Raw genomic sequence first — 20,486 nt, 5'->3', positions numbered from 1 at the left:
CATGGTAACAGATCTGGAATGGACGTCAGCAGTGTGGGTGAACACACTTGGGAAGTAGGGTACTCAAGGATACCAAAGATACACATGGGCTCTGAATAGCAGATGACAAAAAATGGGAGACCCCAGTGGTTTATATAAAAACCAGAGGTTTTCAATCTTTTTAGCCTGTCATTACAGCATGTACAAAGAAATCCTGACCTGTCCTAGCTTTAACTAAATAAAGACAGAGTGACAAAATGCAACAAAGATACAGTATAATGTACTCCCATATAAACCACAGCAGGGCTCCATAACATAACAAGGGAATGGTTCTCCTGGAATCTCCTTTTAAAGATTAGGAAAAGAAATACCTTACTTGGGAATTAAAAAAAAAACCTCACAGGTTTATTGCATAGCATAGGAAAAAATCTAAAAGCATACAGTAGCTGAGGGGAGAAAAGAGAAGATTCTGATCAGACTCACCACAGAGGTAGCAGTCAATCTGTATAAATATGGCATGGAAATTAAATATTTTTCTCAGGAAAAAGTGTTGGCTCCAGTAAACAGGAGCTTTTCTAAAATTCTAAGCAGCATGACTTAAGCACACTATAACAAGAGCTGTAAAAGAAATTATACTGATCAGACCCGGAACCAAAGTATTAAGTGAGGACAGGAAATATTTTTATTTCTCTTAAATTTTCTGGAGACATTTTCAAGATTAAGGAAAATGATCTAGAAGGCATGCTAGTGAATTTAAGAAGAGACAAGTTGCCCATGTTGGTATAGTAAGAGCAAATGCACTTTAGCAAAAACAAATCAAAGAACTCCAGTGAAATAGTTAGTGGCACAAATGTACTGTACCTAGCTCTTAATGCAGATCTTATTGTTTGATAGAAGACATATTTGGAGGTCATGTGTGACATTTAACTTTCATTTTTGTTGGTACTGTACATGATAATGAACAAGTAAAGATTTACTCCATGCTGAAAAGAGAAGAAAAGAAACGTTTCTTGTTCTTTTCGGAACAATAAACCTTTTTCATGTTCCTTCGCAGCCTGACGCGGCTACATACTTGAACTGTATGTGATAATGTCAACTTGGAAAAATATTAGTGTTATTGTGTATGAAAATGTACAAACATATGTAGTGCTCTTAGAGATATTCAGGATTTTCCCCTTGTGAAACTTAAATCTGATTTATTAAAATGTTCCCATAAATATGGTAATTGTTTTTTTCTAAATTAATCTTCAAAACAGGCAAACAATGGAAACTGAGCACACCTCACAATCCCAACACTGGATCCTGACCTACAGGTTGAAAACCACCAAAAAAGTGGTTTAAGACACTACTGTTGTGTTGATCATCTGGACCGACACATACCCTCCCTGGAAGTTTTCTAGAGTGTGGTTCTTGACAGAAAGTGTCCATTTTCTCCACCTCTTTAGCATCAAGCAACACTGAGTCACTGTAAACAACCTTTAGCTATTTAAAGCAGGTGTCAGTACAGCGTGGTTAAACCAAGTCTGAAGGGAGTGCAAGCCAGAAAAAATGTTTAGTGTCACTGCTGCCATCAGCTGTAGAAGCCTCCGAAATGTTATTATTGACAGGGCATGCACCATTTCTAATCTGTCAGCTTGTGACACCTATCCTGTTGGGTTGAGTCGTATCCCTCAAAAAGCAAAAGCAAGGAACTCTTTTTGCATGTGCTGTCAGACTCAGCCAGTGCAAAATGGCTTTTCATAGTCTTTGTATGTTGTAGCATCTGTTCTGGGTACTGAGCACAAATGATAGACACGTGATACCAAAATTAACTCTAATGTTTTTTAGTAAGCTTTCAGGGGGCTGGGGATAGACCAAACTAAATTAGACAAGATTCTGTCTAGGTAATCTGAGAATTATTATACGAGTTTATGGTCTTATTTTAGGAAATTATAATGACCTTTTACAGTATAATATTGTAGAATGATTGTATTGTTAGAATACACAAAATTGGATCCCATTCACTTGTGGGCATCCCTGTTTTAGAGAGGGAGATTTAGTCCTAGGTAGTATCCAATTCTCTTAAGATGCAGTTTTCTTTATTTGGTTTGTTGAGGTGTTCTGTTTGAGGTGCACTCAGATCAAAGGACAGAGTTCAGTAATTGTCTCCATTATTAGTAATATGGAACCCACTGATTGTGCCTATTTGTCAGAGTGTAACACTTGTGTAGTTTAGTTATTGTTGATAATTATATGTTTTGTAAACTAAAATTTTTGTAACTAAAATTGGGGCATGATGATTTACTCCATCATCAGAGCTGTGCTTGAAAATAAAACAACACGTTTTGTGTAACGTTTGGTTATTTTCTGCCAGCTAGTTTGTAACAATACAGTATCTACACACAAAAAAATTCAAGTATTTCCACAAACAGCAAATGTCACATTCACTACAAATGCTTTGTTGAGGAAATACATTTGATTTAAACTGATGTCTTCACTGTGACTTTGGACTCATGAACTACAGTACTCATTTGTTTGTAGTTCCATTATAATAACTGAATGGGGCAACATCATTGCAATTCAATGGAAAGGCAGTTAAACTGCCAGAACATAATGACTGCAATTCTCTATGTGAAGAATCAAGAAATAGCTCTGGTTATTAATGTCTCTCTTTATTCAGATTTTACACAAACAGGGTTTTGTATCACTATGGAAAATTGATATTACAAGTGATAATGGTTTGCTTATGCATTAGTGTGAATATCAACAGTTGTGACTTGTTTAAAGATATTTAAATGTCACCTAACACAATGGCGTGACGGCACACATGGAGATTGCTCATAATTATGACTGAATTTAATAGCGTTCTTTTAACATAAAAAAATCAATGAAAAAAATCTGTTTGGAATATTAGATAAACTTTAATGCTGCAAATAATATGCATCAGACATTTATGTGCGAATATAATTCATTTTATATGATCTTAACCTTATTTAATTTAAAGTGACATTAATTACACAGTAGTATAAGTAAGTACAAGTATAGTACTAAGTCGAATTACTACACATCTGACTGGGGCTGGGCTGGAGCTGATTCAATCAGGATACACAAGTCCTGTTAAAGATGCTAAATAACTGGTTAAACACCCATCAAATGCTACCACCCACATCTGGACTGACCGGAGAAATCAAGGTAGTGTACATGGTTAAGGGATACAGCTGCTGTGTCTGTATTTGAGGTTTTGGCTCATAGCCCTTTAGGCATGAGCTCTAAAAACCTGTCTTGTTAAGAAATAAGTATATTTTATTTCAGGTGGGTAGCTGTGTCAGCATGCATAGGCTGCAAAGGAACAAGTAATAGGTTTATTCCATGCTGAAAAGAGAAGAAAGAAACACGTTTCAGCCATGGAGCCTTCTTCGGGTGACCTGAAGAAGGCTGAAGAAGGCTCCACAGCCAAAACGTTGTGTTTCTTTTTTCTCTTTTCAGCATGGAATACACCTATTACTTGTTCCTTTACAGTATATATTATTAATCACTTAAGTACTCAAAGGTGTCGGTGTTAATGTTTCCTTATAAAGATATAAGCTTTTTGTGAAAGAGCTGATTTAAATATTCCTAAAGTTTTCCGTTAGTCAATATCCAACCTGGCCTTGAGGTGAAAACCATTATCATTGTAATGTCTTTCCCTGAGTTGTTACTCATTGATGTGATGACAACAAAAAAATCAATGTACAGGAAGGCTTCCAATTTGAAATCAGTCTAACAAAAATAGCTGTTCTTAAGGTATGTTCTTATACTTAGTTTTTTTTTACAATAGAACCTTGGGCTTTGTTTATTTACTTTTTGTGATTGTTAAAAAATAAGGTTCATTTGTTGCTATTTCAAATAAAATTACATTCCCGAGCCATCATTTTAAGTGATGAATTAATCCCATAATGTTTTGTGCCTCTACTCTTTAGCCCCTACAGAAGCTCATAGAAGACAAGGTATATGCAGGTATAACAGTGTTTGGACTGTGACAAAACTGATTTCCAAGTGAGAAAGTGTGGCACCTGGGTTTAAGGTGCTAATGCACAGGCTATCTCTGCGGCTTTATTCACATTCCTCAGGGGAGTGCATGGTCTTGTATATGCAATTTTACAGCTTCTTAATCCCCTGTGCTAAAAAAATCATTTGCCTTTCTTTTGGAATGCTATTGAAAATGCCTGTGTCATTGCACAAGCATTTATGGACTGGTTTAATGACCATTCCTTTTTTGACCTTCAATTTGGCCTTCAAAGTTCTATGAATCCTAGGAAATATTCTCGTTAATCCTCATTTGTTCTTTAGAGGTTTTGCATAATTAAAAAACACTTGGTTTTAACACTAACAAACACGGTATATTAAATTCCTTGAACTTAAACAAAATATTTAACATTTAATCTTTTATTGAGTCAATAATTAACATATAAAAATACTAATAAACAGTTTTTGCCTAAATTGGGGACCAAATCTATCTATACAGATAGAAAAAAGAAACGCAACACCTCCTCTTCCACACTCTGGCCCTCCCGTCTGCGTGGAACAGGCTAAAGAGAGACATATCTGTGAAGAGGACTTGATGCCACTGCTTACGAGTCCATCGCCGCCTCTGTCTGGCCCAAGCCAGTCGGGTGTGATGTCTAGGAGGTGTGAGCAGAGGGCCTCTGACAGGTTGCCTTTCTCTTAGACCAGCAGCATGGCGCCTCACTGTCCTGTCACTGATGAGGACATTGTGTCTGCTGGCAGTTTCAGCAGTAGTACGGGTGGCAGATCTGAAATGCTCTCAGATGGACCAGTCTGATGTGTAGGTCCTGCTCTGGTGTGCTCACTTGAGGGCAACTGGATCTCTGCAGTGGGGACACAGTGGAGCGGCTTACTCCATAGTGTCTGGCAATGCTGGAACATGACATTCCTGCCTGCAGCATGCCAATGGCCCTCTCACTTGCTTCTGATGACATCTGAGGCATTATGGAGTGCACAGAAAACTGACTAAGTGTGACCTTTTTCTTGCAGTGACCTAAGCTTTGAATTAATGCCTTTTTAAAGGTGACCTGATCAGGCTTTGTTCCACCTGGACCTCGTTGGGTAAAAGTGCACCTAACGAGCTTTTGAGTGATAGGCAAGTTGCAATGCCTCACTGCACAAGCTGTATTGCTGGTCAGAGGGTTTAAAACAAATTGACAACTTTTTGTGAAAGTACATAAGCTATAAATATAGTATTCTTATTCCAGAAAATGTTGCGTTTCTTTTTTCCATCGGTATATTTTTTCTATATATTTATTTATTCTGCATCATCGATCCTGCCTGTATAGGAGTTTTCAAGAAAGGATCAGTTATACAAGCTCATACGATACAATTCCCTGGAAATCCTCACATTGAAGCAATCACTTGACCTTCTCAATCCTTTCCAAGAGTGTTTGCCTCATAACCTGGAGGTTATGAACAGGGGCATAACTGCAATGTTCGCCCTGAACCCAAAGTTAAAAAAGGCACTCAACTTTAAAAACCATCAATCATTACACATCATTGTGTACATGCCAGGGTTTCATAATGAGATTAAAATAAATAAAACATATGAGAGGGATGATTTTTCTGGGAGTTATCTCAAGTTTTTTTCTGGCCCACCAAGTGTTGGTGCCAAAGTATGTTTCTGATGATTTACTCAGGTTAATTAACTGACCATAAACCATTAGGACTGTTATAAAGAATAAACATTCAACACTGCTGGAGTATAGCATAAATACAGAGGCAAGTGAACAAAGCAGATGGAAGACAGGGAAAAGAAGACAGAAAATAACTTCATTATTCAAGGAGCAGAGTGGTGGCTCTGTAGCTAAGGATCTGCACCTGTGGCTGGAAGGTTAGCAGTTCAAATCCTATGGCAGACAGAGGAATCCTACTCCGTTGGGCTCCTGAGCAAGGCCCTTAACCCCAACTGCTCCAGGGGTGCTGTATAAATGGCTGACCCTGCAATCTGACCCCAAGCTTCTCTCCCTGTCTGTGTGTCTCATGGAGAGCAAGATGAGGTATGCGAAAAGATGAATTCCTAAAGCAAGGAGTTGTATATGGCTAACAAAGTAATCTAATCATCACCCTCATCTTCCTCAAACCTTGAGGCATGCAAAAGGACCTTGTTCTGATTTTGGAGACCGGATTCTGGCTAATTAATCTGAATATTATTAAACAGAGCTTGTTGTTTTATTTATTTCAAGGAATTTTCTGTTTTCTTTAGCGTGGAATTCTCACATTAATAACATTCTCACCCATTTTGGTGATGCATTTCAGAATAGGGACATTGATTCACATTTACATTTGGGTATACCTGTTGAAGGAAAGGAGATTCAGCTCTGAACAGTATCCATTTATTATTATGATGCATGTTTTTCTCTATTTGGCTTGATAAGGTTAATCCCACTATACACTATGCACTATACTATAAAGCCCAGGGCATAATATTTATAAACTATCCAATTACTGAACTTTCTAGATATGTAGGAAGTAGGCCTCTGAAACACATTGTGACAGAGAACAATTGTGTGTCAATTCATTAACTTGAGGCACAGTGGCACCCAGATACATACATAAGCATACAGTATATGGTGATTGTATTGTCTATTTTTATGTTGCTCTCGTGTGAATGGAGAGCAGTCTCAATTGGTGTGGTATTGTACTTACTGTTTGTTTGCTGTTCAAGACTTCAAGTTTGTGTCAGCCTACGGTGGTTCCAAAGGTCCAAACCTAACCACTTCTTCTAAAGGCATATTTATAGGAAAAACCACTCACATGTTTCAATGGGAAGATTCCATTTTCTACTTTTACATGGGGAAAGCGTAAAAGAGAAGCAGTAAAATGTTTAATTTTCTTCTTCTTTTATTTTGGAAATCACTGTGACCAGACTGAATGAATTATTGCGAAATAGTTTGTGTGTAAAATTAAAGATAATAAAGATAAGGGTTGATTCCAGGGGATGTATGACAATATAAGATGCTCCTCAGCCTAGAAGGTTTGTTGGAGGTTCTGGAATGAAGGATTAAGAGTGTCAGTTCTAGCTGTATTTATCTGCCTTCTTGTTGTTTCTGTTTTAAGAGCTGTTTTTTTTTGTAAATCTTTTGTATCTTCCTTGTTGGGAAGAAGAGCACTGTAAATAAATTGCACTTTGATGTATCTGAGCGCTTTACAGCGGAGCTATCGTTTGGGGAAAAGGACCTGCTTGGGCCATCTTGTGACACTCATGGATTGTAAATAGCTGTATTTCTAGTAACCCTTGTATGTACTGCTTAGTCGTGTTATTTTATTGTTAATAAATATTTTTCTTTTTAGTTTTAACCCTTTATTACCCTAACACCAAAGGTGTGCAAATGAATATAAAAAAGCATGTGCCTTTCATTTAACGTATCACTCGTATCACTTGACACGCTATTTTGTAAAAATATGAAATATCATGTTTTTGTTGTGTAATCACAGTGATTAGCACAGATTTCTTTCCATTATTTTATTTAGAGAGTACACTAAGGTAACATAACTTATCAGGGTAACCATTTCAGTCCTTAATTGTCACCTCTTATGACTTAGAATAAAGACAAAAAACACATTACAGATAGTCTCCTTTTTTAGTTTCATTATTGGTACAATATATTTTCCAGCTGGTTAGTAACAAACAAAAGGATCAAAAGAAACAGACAGAGCAAACTACGCTTAGTAATGTAAAAGAGCGGGGTTAAATCTGAAGATACAGTGAAAACAAAGGTTTTAGAAAAATTAACCAGTCACAGGTGTTCGGTAAGTGGAAGCGGGTAGGCTATTGCATTTTGGGAAAGCAGTACATTATCTCTAAGATATGGTAATTAAAGGAGGATATTGGTCTCATACTCAATATACTGAAATTTCAGATGCTTGAATACGGACCTCGTATACTTCAGTGCCTTAGGAATGACACCCCCCTTCCCTTAAAAGCCCCAGTGTGAGAAATGGTGGCTTTATATAGACCTGAAACCTGCCTAGAGGTTTCTGAAGTGAAAATATAAAATGTCTGTGAAGAGAGATTCAGATATTGAAAATGTCTTTTTAAGAACACTTATTTGAAAATTATACCACTTAAAAACAAACTTTTGGTTAAGTAAGCAGGGTAAGGATAAGGGCCTTAAACTATTTAATTGTTTTTTTTTAGCTTTCTTAATTAGTTCCTTAAACTGAATGCAATAAGAAATATTTTGACCCTTAGCCTTTGGGGTTGGCAGACAAAGGATTCCTAAAATAGTTTATTAAGGTACAGTAACTGAATCATTATACTACTTTAATTTGTGTTTTAGATTCTTGAACATGTTTACATATTACTGGACTCCCATGTAGAAATCTGATGTGTGTCTGATAGTAGGTGAATTGGTTTGGTTTTTCAGTTTATTTGAACTTTAATTAATTTTTATGTATTTCAATTCATTAGCATTCTTATGCATTTTCAATACCAAGTATTAATTCATCTTTTTTATCCTGTAAAATTCAGATGCACAGTACTGCTTGTGGGAGGTTTATGGAGGTGTGTACCAGATACTGTATGTGTGTGAGTTTATCTGTGGGAGAGATTTGATTCAACATTTTATACATAGATAAGTGCCTCCCACTGCCTAAAACTTCATCCTCACAGGTCAGATTTTACCCACTAATTAAATCACATCTAAAAGTCATTTTTGGATGAGGAGTCTGAAACAAGCAACTTGACTGGTTTTAATAAGATCCAAGCTGTCATTATATTGTGTATGTATATTTTCACCTTATCATATACAAGCACATCCCAGGATGAACTGCAAGTATTTAGAAAACCTCTAAAAAATCGATTGAATCTGTGCTTTTCATAACGAAGATGCTTCAGTAGTCTTCAATTATCTGTTGTGAGTATAGAACTCATTGGTTTCTCATGATTTACTCTGCTGTGCCTTCCAGTGCATCCTTTTTCAATTAAATAAAAGAGATCTTAAAGTGCAATTCACTTTCAATAACAAAATATTCAAGTTTCTGCATTTATATGTAATTGAAGAATTAAGTATGGGATGATTTCATTTGAAACATAGTTTCAATAACAGTTTAAGAAAGAGTTTGTAATCAACTATTATTATTTTTCACTGATATGTTTAAAAAAACATACTGTGAATTACAGTAAAGGCTTCAGATGAATGACATGAATGATGTCACAGAGTAACTATAAAATTACTTAATACTTAATTTCCTACAGCTCCCAAATTTTGACATCATGTATTAATTATTCAAGTTTTTATTATCACAGGTGGCTCTACTTCATGTATTACTACTTTAAAGTTAGAAACTTGTGCATGATCTTGAAAATAACTTCCTTTTCTAGTGTATCCTGCAAGAATCTGTCACGTCTAAGAGCTCTATAACCCTAAATAAACAAAACCCAGAGTTAATGTCAAATACCACAATTTAGCACAATTTAAATTTGATTAGCTGATACACTCTATACTCTGTGTATGATAAATGCGTCCTACAGTATGTAATTGCCAATGCTGTTCCTAGTTACTTTTAATTCCACATTTTTATTATAACAGGTTTACTCTGTACAGGATGTACATGTTGAGGTCCTATTAATTTAATGTTGGTGCCTTCTACTGCCTTTAGATTGAACATTTACAATGAATTCTAGTCTATATCTATACATTTCAGTTTCTTGAAACATTGCATGTTAATAAATGCAATGTCCTGTTTTTTTTTCCCCACCGCAGATATAAAAGAAAAAAAAATGACAGGTGTTCACTGGGCTTCAATTTTCCCTGGATGAGGGAAGTGTAACTTTTTAACCCCAGACATAATAACTCACTTGAAGACATGTACAAATTAATTAACAGCTGTCACGGTACTCAGCCAAGACAGACAGAAAGATTCACCCACAGCGATACCTAAAGTCCTCTGAGGAAACCATGCAGCCCATACAGATATAATGAACAGTCGAAGCCAGCTCATTCACATATCGTAGAGTTTTGGATCTGCTCCAAAACATAGGCAGACTCAAGCCTGTAATTATTTTAATTAACTAGTTTTGTTTGCTCTAATAATTTCCGGTTGCAGTTCAATAACAGGGCAATCATTGCTGGGAGTTTGAGTGTTTCAACCTATTTTTAAAATAAATACCAGTAGGCTGTATGAAACTGAAGAGCATTCATAGAGTGAACAGCTTTGTATAGCAACCAAAGCAGGTTAATACAAATATCCGGATGGTTTATAGGTAGTCAAAGCTCAAGTGAACTGCAAATATATGATAATCACAATGGACAACATTGTGATTTATATTACACAAGAAAATGCTGTTAAATATAAAGTGTGATATCATTGCTATGCAGCAACATTTGCTTACACTTTTTACATGGTAGGTCTGGTTAGATCACTCCATTAAAGAGTGAATTATCAAATAACAGAAGTGACCTACTGGCTGGTATAGCATTTTGTCTTGCTAAATGCTTACTAATGTAAGTCTCTTGTGTTTTTTTAAAGATTTGAGCTCCATAAATAGTTTAATGAAATTAATATGTAAACAACCAAAAAAAACAATAAAGCAAGTAATTAAAGCAAACATTTCTTAACATATGCAAAATTGTCATTTAGGTTATGAACAATTAAGAAATAGCCAATGCATTAAGGAATTTAAGGAATTGTATTTTGTGTGTTTTTATAATTAAGATTTTTACACAGTGTTCCAATGCTGTAGACAAAATATAACATTTCAATGAAAATTTGATAATGACAATGTGAAGTACAAAGATATATTGAGTGTTTAAAATGATATGATTATTTTTTACCTTCCAGGCTGGGATAACAAGTTAAACAATTGTGTAGTTTTACGTATATCATCCTCCTGTTATATATTTTTACTTGTTTGGTGTGAAACCAAACACCTTGCAAGTACGTCAGTGATGGCCACAGGGTCATAGGAAAAATAACCAGTATTGACAGGGAAAAAACATTTAACAAAACAATGTCCAATACAACAAGAAAACAAACCTCACACAAACAAGACCCTCCCTCCCCACCATTGGTGCCGGGTTTAGATATGCTACACTCCTCCGCCAGCTCCCCTTGATTGACAGGCAACCTCCATTTAAACCAATGGAGGGGCCAGCTCTGTAACCTGACACAAAATGGAGGCACAACAATCAAGGACTGATTGTGGATCCATATACTGTAGGTAAGACAAAAGAGGACCATGGAACCACAAATTACAACCTCAAGAGAGGTCATGGGACGAAGGTGTGCGCTGCCTTTGTCACTGTGGGTGGTAAAAACACTTTGTATTCCAGCATTGTCATACAATCACAGAATATGCAGGTTCAACTCTTACCTGTTTAAGATCTAAGGTGATAGTAACATAGTGGTATTCCATTCCATTCTGGATGCTGGGACTTTGCCACCATCGGTTTGTGCCATCAATAGCGTATGTTATGGGGTGCCGCTCTGGGACAAGAAAGAAAATAGTCTAATTCTGCTCTTAAAATAGGAAAGCACAGTCATATAGTAATTAAAAAAAAACCATTACATTTCACAGAAGAATCATTCAAGAAAATTGTACAGCAACATATACCTTCCAACCACACGACCAAAAGTGATGTCACTAGCTTCAATCTAAAAAATGATCATTGCTTTGCATTTCTTCACATCAAATTGTCCCAGACTCATAGACATTACTCACTTGAAGACACTTAGAACATTTTTTTGCCAACTGTTTTTATTTGCAAAAACAAGAGTGGAATATGGATTCTGCAAAAAATGAGTTTGTATTCCATAGAAAGCCTTTGTTTTGTTATGCTGGTAAGCAGCTTCGATGCCGGTCTACTGTATTTATAGAGGGAATATAGAGAGAATAGAGTGGGGGAAGTTTAGTTGGGGGTTTTGTTTAATGTTTTTTCTCTTGTAAATAAACGTAGCTGTGACTTGGTTTGAATGACTCCACTGTGTCAGTGCTTTCTCAGTACCCTAGAGGACAGAACAGAATAGAGCATAGATGAAGTGACCAGTCCCCCAAGCCTTACAACAAGAATCATTTAGCATATAGACTCTTCAACTGTTGTTGGATTTTGGAGAAGGTCAAGTTGACCAATGCCAGCAGCCATATCACCCTGCAACTCACAACTGGCAACCCACTGAAGCTAAGCAGATGTGAGCCTGGTCAGTACCTGGATGGGAGACCTCCTGGGAAAAACTAAGGTTGCTGCTGAAAGAGGTGTTAGTGGGGCCAGCAGGGGGCACTCACCCTGTGGTCTGTGTTGGTCCTAATGCCCCAGTATAGTGATGGGGACACTATACTGTAAACAGGCGCTGTCCTTCGGATGAGACGTAAAACCGAGGTCCCGACTCTCTATGGTTGTTAAAAATCCCAGGGCGTTTCTCGAAAAGAGTAGGGGTGTAACCCTGGCGTCCTGGCCAAATTTCCCATTGGCCCTTACCAATGATGGGCCTCCCCATCTATGAATTGGCTTCAATACTCTGCTCTCCTCCCCACTGATAGCTGGTGTGTGGTGAGCGTTCTGGTGCACTATGGCTGCTGTCGCATCATCCAGGTGGATGCTGCACATTGGTGGTGGTGGAGGGGAGTCCACATTACCTGTAAAGCGCTTTGAGTGAAGTGTCCAGAAAAGCGCTATATAAGTGTAAGCAATTATTATTATAAGTTAGTTGCATAGTGGTAAATGTTTTATGAAGTGCCATTTAATTTACAGTAATTACATTCTGATTAGTTTTATTTCAATACACCTTTGTTTTAAACAACACTATTAAAGAAGTAAAATAACAAGATTTAGTTCAGGTGGGTAGCTGCGTCAGCATGCGTAGGCTGCAAAGGAACAAGTAATAGGTTTATTCCATGCTGAAAAAAAGAAGAAAGAGAACACAACGTTTCGGCCGTGGAGCCTTCTTCAGGTGTGAGAGAGACAGGGCAGTAGGCAAAGGTAAAGTAGCGGGAGAACAAAGGTTGGGAGGGAGGAGGAGTGAGAGACCGGAGACCGTTTCAGAGAACACGTCAGGGCTGTAAAGATTAAAGATCTCTCCAAGCCCATTGTTTCTCATTTCACCTCTGACGGCCACGACAACTCTAATCTCTCCGTCTGTGTTCTCAAAGACGGTTTTCCAAACTCATACATCAGAAAGACCACCGAAACTAAAATTATTCTGCAGCTAGGATCACACCTTCTCCCTTCCCTTAACGACAGACTACTGTTCTTTTAAATTTTCTCCATTCATTGGAAGTTTCATTTCACACCTCTCTGCACCCATTCTGACTTCACACCTCTTGATTAGCCTCTCTTTCTGTCCCCTGCTCCCGCCTCTCACTCCTCCTCCCTCCCAACCTTTGTTCTCCCGCTACTTTACCTTTGCCTACTGCCCTGTCTCTCTCACACCTGAAGAAGGCTCCACGGCCGAAACGTTGTGTTCTCTTTCTTCTTTTTTTCAGCATGGAATAAACCTATTACTTGTTCCATAACAGGATTTATTCAGTTTCTAATAAATCTAACAAATAACAATAAATCTCTAACAAAAGCCACCATACCAATTGAATAAGATGTAGATTCTTTGTTTGACTTTTGCCAGTCTATATGTAATCTCATTGTCGATATGTACAGTATTTAAATGTTTTATAAAAATGATTTAAAAACTATTTTAAAAAATTATCATTTTTTTTCTATCTGATACAGTATGCACAGTCATTAGCCAAGGGAAAGGCTAAATCTAACATGAGGTTTCATCAGTATTTCAAAAGACTTTCAAGCCATTAAAGGACTATAAAAGTTAGTTCAGCATGAAAATAAAAGAGTACAGTACATGCAGTACAGCATTTGATAGAAACAAATCAAAAACTGAAGACTTGTATGACTTTCAATATTGTATTATAGATTGAGCACCTGCCAAAAACAGTTTAATATACAGTGCCCTCCAGGTTATCAATCATTATCCAAAGAAATAAAAAAAACACATGGATGTGAACATCACATGGAGCAGAAAGGATTGGATAATGTGTCATACTGTAATCTTCATAGCATTGCTCGAAGCAAAGTCATGATGAGGCTAAGGTCCATAAAAATGTGTTAGGGTCACATTTATTCATACCCCTCTTATTAGCATGTAGTAAATCCTTCTTTGAAAGGGATTACAGTAAAAATTCTGTAGTGTAGTGTTTGAAGTTCCAACATTTCTGATGGGAATTCCTCCAGGTCGTTCAATCTCTTTGGTTTCTGTCATGAACATCTTTCGTCTTTCTTGAGAAGTTCTGTTTTCAAGCCACATTTGGCTTTCAAAACAAAAATGTTCAATTGTGTTGAGGTCTGGAGACTGATATGACCACATACAGTAAGAGCATTTATTTTGTTTGTAATTAACCATTTGTCAGTTTTGTTAATCATGCTGGCATGCCTATTTTCCACCAACTTTGAGCTTCCTGGTAGAGGAACAAGGTTTTCATTTACTGTATAATGTCCTACTACAAGCTGGCATTAATGATTCCACCTTTCTAAACAATGGCTCTAGGACCTGTAGATGCAATACAACCCCAAAACATAAACGACTCTTTATCATATTTCACAGTGGTCATTTATATTTTCTCAACATTGACTAAACATTTTAAATGTTAAAAAAGACATTGTTTTGTTTAATCCATAATCATGGTTCCAATTGTTATTCAGATTTACTGTAGTTTGATCAAGTGGCCTGTGTTTTTGGTTTGCTTGACAAGATACTTTTTCCCTGGAAACTCACCATGAATACCCCATTTACATGGGCAATGTTGAACTGTCGTTTTCAATACTTTGTACACGAAGATACTAGTTTGTCTTGGAAATCTCCAACAGCTGCTTTCGAAACACTTGTCTCACAACCTGTGATAGTGAGATGCACTTGTATCCTCTTTCTGGAAAGCTTGACACTATGCAACCTTTTGTTTACATTTCTTAATACTGGAGCGTACATTGGAAAGTGGTAGATTCACTTTTTGCAGATTATTTCAGATTCATCCCCCAATATGTAGAGGTCAATGACCATTTGCCTGCAGTCTTCAGAGTCTTTTCTGAGTATAACCTTGATGATGAATGCTACTCCTGAATGTCTGCTGTGTTATATCCCTTCACGAACTTATGAAGAGCAAAATGTTATTTCTTGTTTGTACAGTATGTTCGCTTTGTGTTTGAGACAGTTTCCTCCAGATGCTTCAGTTTCCTCCCCCCAGTCTAAAGACATACTAGTAGGTTAAATTGGCTTTGGGATGGCCCTGGTGTGAGTGTGTGCATGTTTGTCTGTGTGTGCCCTGTAATGCAAACTTGCACCTTGTCCACAGTGCATCCCAACTTGTACCTGTTGATTGCCGGGATAGGCTCTGAGTCCTCCTTGACCCTGTATTGTATAAAACAGTTAGAAAATGGATGGATGTATTTTGTTTAGAGGAAGACACAGAGGTCGAGAATCCATTTTACCTTCATGTTTTCTGGAATACAATTATTGATGATACAGTGACTTTAGTCTGTGCAATGTTATTACAGTTGTGATATTTATAGTCCACATTAATTTTCAACTCATTCTGTCATATGACTTTTTGATCCCTATTTAGACAGGGGTATTAATAAATCTGGACGGCACTGTATGTCTAAATGCAAGATGTTAAAATGTATTTATACCATTGAGTGGCACTGTAAATAATCTTGTAGCAACACACCTCCAAAATAAAGACTTTTAAAGTTATAATCTTTAATTTACATGAATTCTTCAATGATTGCACAGTAATTCAATCTCCGTTTTTCACTTTCTGTCATCAAGTGGTCTTTATTTTATTTACAAAAACTTAAATGTGTGGCACTAACATTATGTTAATGCTACATATTTCGGTAAGAAGAAGTAAATTATACTGTAAGGATGACTATTTATTACAGAGAGAAAAGCTTAGACACGAATTGGAGGATTTACTTTGAAGTCAGCCAACCTGACCACAAAATAAAGCAATTTTGAAATGGTGTGAGTGCAACATTGCTGCAGCTGGAGAAGGCTCATTTCATTGATGGCTGTCAGTATTTAAACTGCTAAAGATAAGTTAATAGAAATTTCCTCTTGTAAACTGCATGATCTCTAATTAGGAAGGTTGATAAATGCATTGGAGGAAATTAAGGATAATCAAGGAGAATGAAGAAGGACAGAGAATGGACTAGGATGGTAATTGTCACTGTCTTAAAGACCTTTTGTCATTAACTAGGGGGATAAAGCAAGGTATAACAGATGTGAACTCATCTCAAGGTGGACTCATGCAGACCAAGGAGATATACATCCAATTGCAACAATCACAAGGAGAGGCCGTTAATCATTAGAAGCAAAGATCAAAACCATACAGTATATGATATGATTAAATAAAACAGCAATACTGTGAGAAAAGGAAAGGGAATAAGGATCAACAAACTGGTGTCAGAACTGACTTTCTGAAGAGAAACAAGAATGTGTGGACAGATTGGAAAAGGACTAAAGGAGATCCACAAAATTTAAGCAGAACACTTTAAGGGACAAAACCATTGAGGTAGTAGTATTTTAGCTAAAAGATGGATTGGAGATCAAAAGTGGACTCACCCTCCCTACATTAGAAACCATTCTCTAAGGACACTACAAGAAAGACTGTCCATTAAAATAGTACTACAAGTTGACAATTATCTCTCAAGGGCCTAAAGACTCCGATCAGAATGTTTTATTCAGGCCAAGTGATCAAGACAAACAGCCATGGAAATCAACAGACAAATATGTACAGGAACAGTAAAGAATTCAGTGTAAATGTCTCCACTTAAATGCAATAACACTATTGAATGGTGCCATAGGAGTTCAGATAAACTCCTACCAGAATGACATCGCAGTAACAGATGAGGTGTTGATTCTAAAAGTGAATCTTGAAAAAGACAGTTACCCCCTAAAGGAGTCCAAAAAGAAGACCATCTTGTTACCAGTATACTACTGAGATAGTGGACTAAGCTAAATGTGGACAAAAATGAGTTTTACACTAGAAAACATGTGAACAAGATCAACTAATTCTACTCCCAAATTGCCACCCACTCATGTTTCAGGGTGGGCTACATCAGGATATGGGACAGATTATTTTTGAAGGACACTTAACCTCATCAAGGACAGATTTTACTGGCTTTGAATGCAAAAGGATGCTTTGTGAATGCCTCAAGCAAAAGAAAACCAACAAACCAAAGCCGAGAAAGCTCCATTGTCTACCATTAGAACAACTTACTCATTTCAAATAATGTCTGTTGTTTTATGCAATTGGTGTCTTGCAAGCACATACACCATATAAAAGCTTCAAATGAACAAGTAATAGGTTTATTCCATGCTGAAAAAAAGAAGAAAGAGAACACAACGTTTCGGCCGTGGAGCCTTCTTCAGGTGTGAGAGAGACAGGGCAGTAGGCAAAGGTAATGTAGCGGGAGAACAAAGGTTGGGAGGGAGGAGGAGTGAGAGGCGGGAGCAGGGGACAGAAAGAGAGGCCAATCAAGAGGTGTGAAGTCAGAATGGGTGCAGAGAGGTGTGAAATGAAACTTCCAATGAATGGAGAAAATTTAAAAGAACAGTAGTCTGTCGTTAAGGGAAGGGAGAAGGTGTGATCCTAGCTGCAAAATAATTTTAGTTTCGGTGGTCTTAAAATATATAAAAGCTTCTAAGACTGTAGCCAAGGAGATTCTCGGAAACTTTGCTTTCAGATTCATGTTTTCAAGAAAGATCCACAATGACATGGGGAAGGAATCTGAGAACTAGACATTTTACAAAAACTGAAAGAATTCAGTGGTGTCTATGTCACACAACACCTTATCATCCCTTAGACCAATTCCCCTCCTAACTGCAAGATAGCATGTGTGCCAGGTATTTGAGGAACAGACTGATTGTCACGCCCTCTGCAGCCAGAGGGCGCTCCTACTCTGTCCTGTCCCTAGTTTCCTGTGCTTTGCTGTCCTTCTGGTATCTCTCTCTCTGGGGCTATATATTTCTGGGTCACTGATTCACCTGCGCTCAGCGTTGACGTTCAGATGTCCTGAGGCCCGCCTAGTACCAGGTCGCCCCACGTCCGCTGCCTGAGGGCATTGGTTTCTATACGCCTCCTGAACTGCTGAGCCTAGGCTAATCCCCCGTTCTGCCGCTACGCATATGGGTCTTTTTCCGCTCTCCTGCCTCTCCACGGTTCTTCCCTTCCGACATCCTTGACACTGATAGCTGTCCAGCTGCTTTCCTTTAAAAGACCCCCCAACCACAGCTAAAGTTTTGGTTTCCTGTTGTTCTAACTTACTCCACACCAAGCCAAATAACACCCCCACAGCAACGCACATATTTACAAATATATAGGAGTCATTTTCTTTGCTACTCTCACACAGACAATGGAAACTTTCCAACTACAGGTATGAGTTTCCTCCTATAGCAATGTTAGCCTTAATTATAGGCAACCAGGCCAGTCTAGCATTTTTATATATGGCCCTAAACATAACCAGATATTATTTTCTTAACATATGAATGCTTGTGATTTTAATATACTTAATGTCCCTCATTACAGTAAAGTTTTCTTCACCCAAGCATATGAACTTCAGTTAGATTAAAAACATACTGTTAACATAAATAAATCTGTTGCACTAGAAACCATGGTATCAATATCTTAAACTACTCATGATGAAATGTGCTGTATATTTGACCACTCCTCAATTCAGATCAGGTTACTAGAACTACAGTACATCAGCTAACAATAAAACCTTTACACTAGAGAGTGTGATAAACAATCATGAACATAGATTTTCATGAACTGTTAACATTTTTGTGGTAGGCAAAGGTCATTTCATATCCTGTGCATACATGTTCACCCCTGAAACTGCTCACTTATCCTTACTGATGATGCCACTAGTGATGGAAGAAGTAGAATTCATTCTACTTTTTACAGTACCTTATTAGCACCACAGAGAAAAAAAAACATTGCATTTATACGAGATAGTATTGCATTTATAGAAAAGGTGTATTTATTGTGCAGTGCTGTACATGCTGAACAGTATCCCAGAACACTCAGTGTCCCAGAACAACTCCATGCAATCAAGGAGATCAGCAAGAGAAAGAAATGGAAAAACTTTAACAGGCCAAGTCAATCTCCAGATTGAGATCCAACTGAGCTTGGATTTTACATGAAAAAGAAGACATTAAGACCACAACACCTCAAGAATAGGGAAGGACTTAAAGTGAATGCAACAAAGACTTGAAAAAGCATCTGAAATGATTATACAAAGAATGTGATAAGCTCAACAAGTTACAGAATGAATGCAGTTATTGCCTCAAAGTAATATCCAAGAGAAGACAGCCTTTTATACTCTGAAATATACTTAAGTGAATGTGTCCTTTTACTTATGGTCACTTGAAATCACTTGGTTAAACACAAAACATAATTTTGTTCTAAAAGCATCAATATATGTGTGAAATGCCAACATTAAATACACATATTAATCTCATGATCACACTTACTAAGAAGTGTAAAGTTTGTTACAAGAAGTAAAAAAAAATCTTTATTGTAAATCAAAAATAAGTTTTGACTTTGTTGTACCAATACATTTTAAGGTACATGTTCTTTACTAAATCATCTTTTAGATTGATTTAAAATATATTACAGTTCAAGAAGAATATGAATATACTGTATGTGTAGTCTATTGAATAATTTTACTCCAGAACTCCAGAAAGAGATAAAAAAGCTTAACATTTAAAATTAATCAGATATATTTTATATTCCAAGAAAATGTATTCTACTTCAAACTTTCTTTCACTGGAGCTAGCTAAACTTTGGGCTTGACCTCATTATGTGCCTAAAGCTACCTCACTTTGTTCAAGACATGTTCGCAGGCTAAGGATTTCATTTTAATAATAATGTTAGAGCTTCAATGAGCTCCTTTTCATTGTTAATAGGTTACTAGAATATCACCATGATGAGTCTTGGAATGACTTGATTACTTATAAATCATGTTATAATGAGAAAAGCATTGCAAATGCAAATTTGAATCCTTCATGTAAATGTACTGTAAATATGTGATCCCACACTTACAACTTCCTGGCAGCTATCTGTCCTACAGAAAAGACACTTAATTTCAAAATTACTTTGAAGCAGGGGTCATAACATCAGTTGAGAATGATGCATTCAAGATTTCTTGGGAACGTAATGAGATTCCTTCATTGACATTGACACTCACATTCAGCATTAAGAACATAAAGCAAATAAATGTATTCATACTATAAAAGTCTCCTGACCCATTGTTTTAAGTTATACTACAGCTAAGGACAAAGCATATGGAAATATATATTTAATATATATTTATTAAATTATTAATATAAAAGGCTATATGGTATCCTTGTCTTTTACACAATAAAACAACACCACGGCATTTCCTGATCTCTTCAAATGGACCATTTTTAATTTAAGTGCACTGTTCAAAGTACAAACATGCATATACTAATTTTCTTACTAAGTTGATGTA

The 20,486-nt window shown here is 36.9% G+C and overlaps 1 protein-coding gene across 1 annotated transcript in view; it reads right to left on the bottom strand.

Annotated features, from left to right (window-relative positions):
• Positions 1-20,486, bottom strand: part of lama2 (laminin, alpha 2) — a 203,039-nt gene that overhangs the window by 136,583 nt on the left and 45,970 nt on the right. The window contains exon 3 of the mRNA XM_088909270.1: positions 11,324-11,436. Coding sequence (XP_088765396.1) covers positions 11,324-11,436 — 113 coding nt within the window. The remainder of the gene's footprint in view (positions 1-11,323; positions 11,437-20,486) is intronic.

This window comes from Atractosteus spatula, chromosome 2 (genome assembly GCF_055471065.1).
Source record: "Atractosteus spatula isolate fAtrSpa1 chromosome 2, fAtrSpa1.hap1, whole genome shotgun sequence".
NCBI classification, from domain to species: domain Eukaryota; kingdom Metazoa; phylum Chordata; class Actinopteri; order Semionotiformes; family Lepisosteidae; genus Atractosteus; species Atractosteus spatula.
Note: the sequence above shows the minus strand (reverse complement) of the source record. Positions and strands in the feature narration are given on the sequence as shown.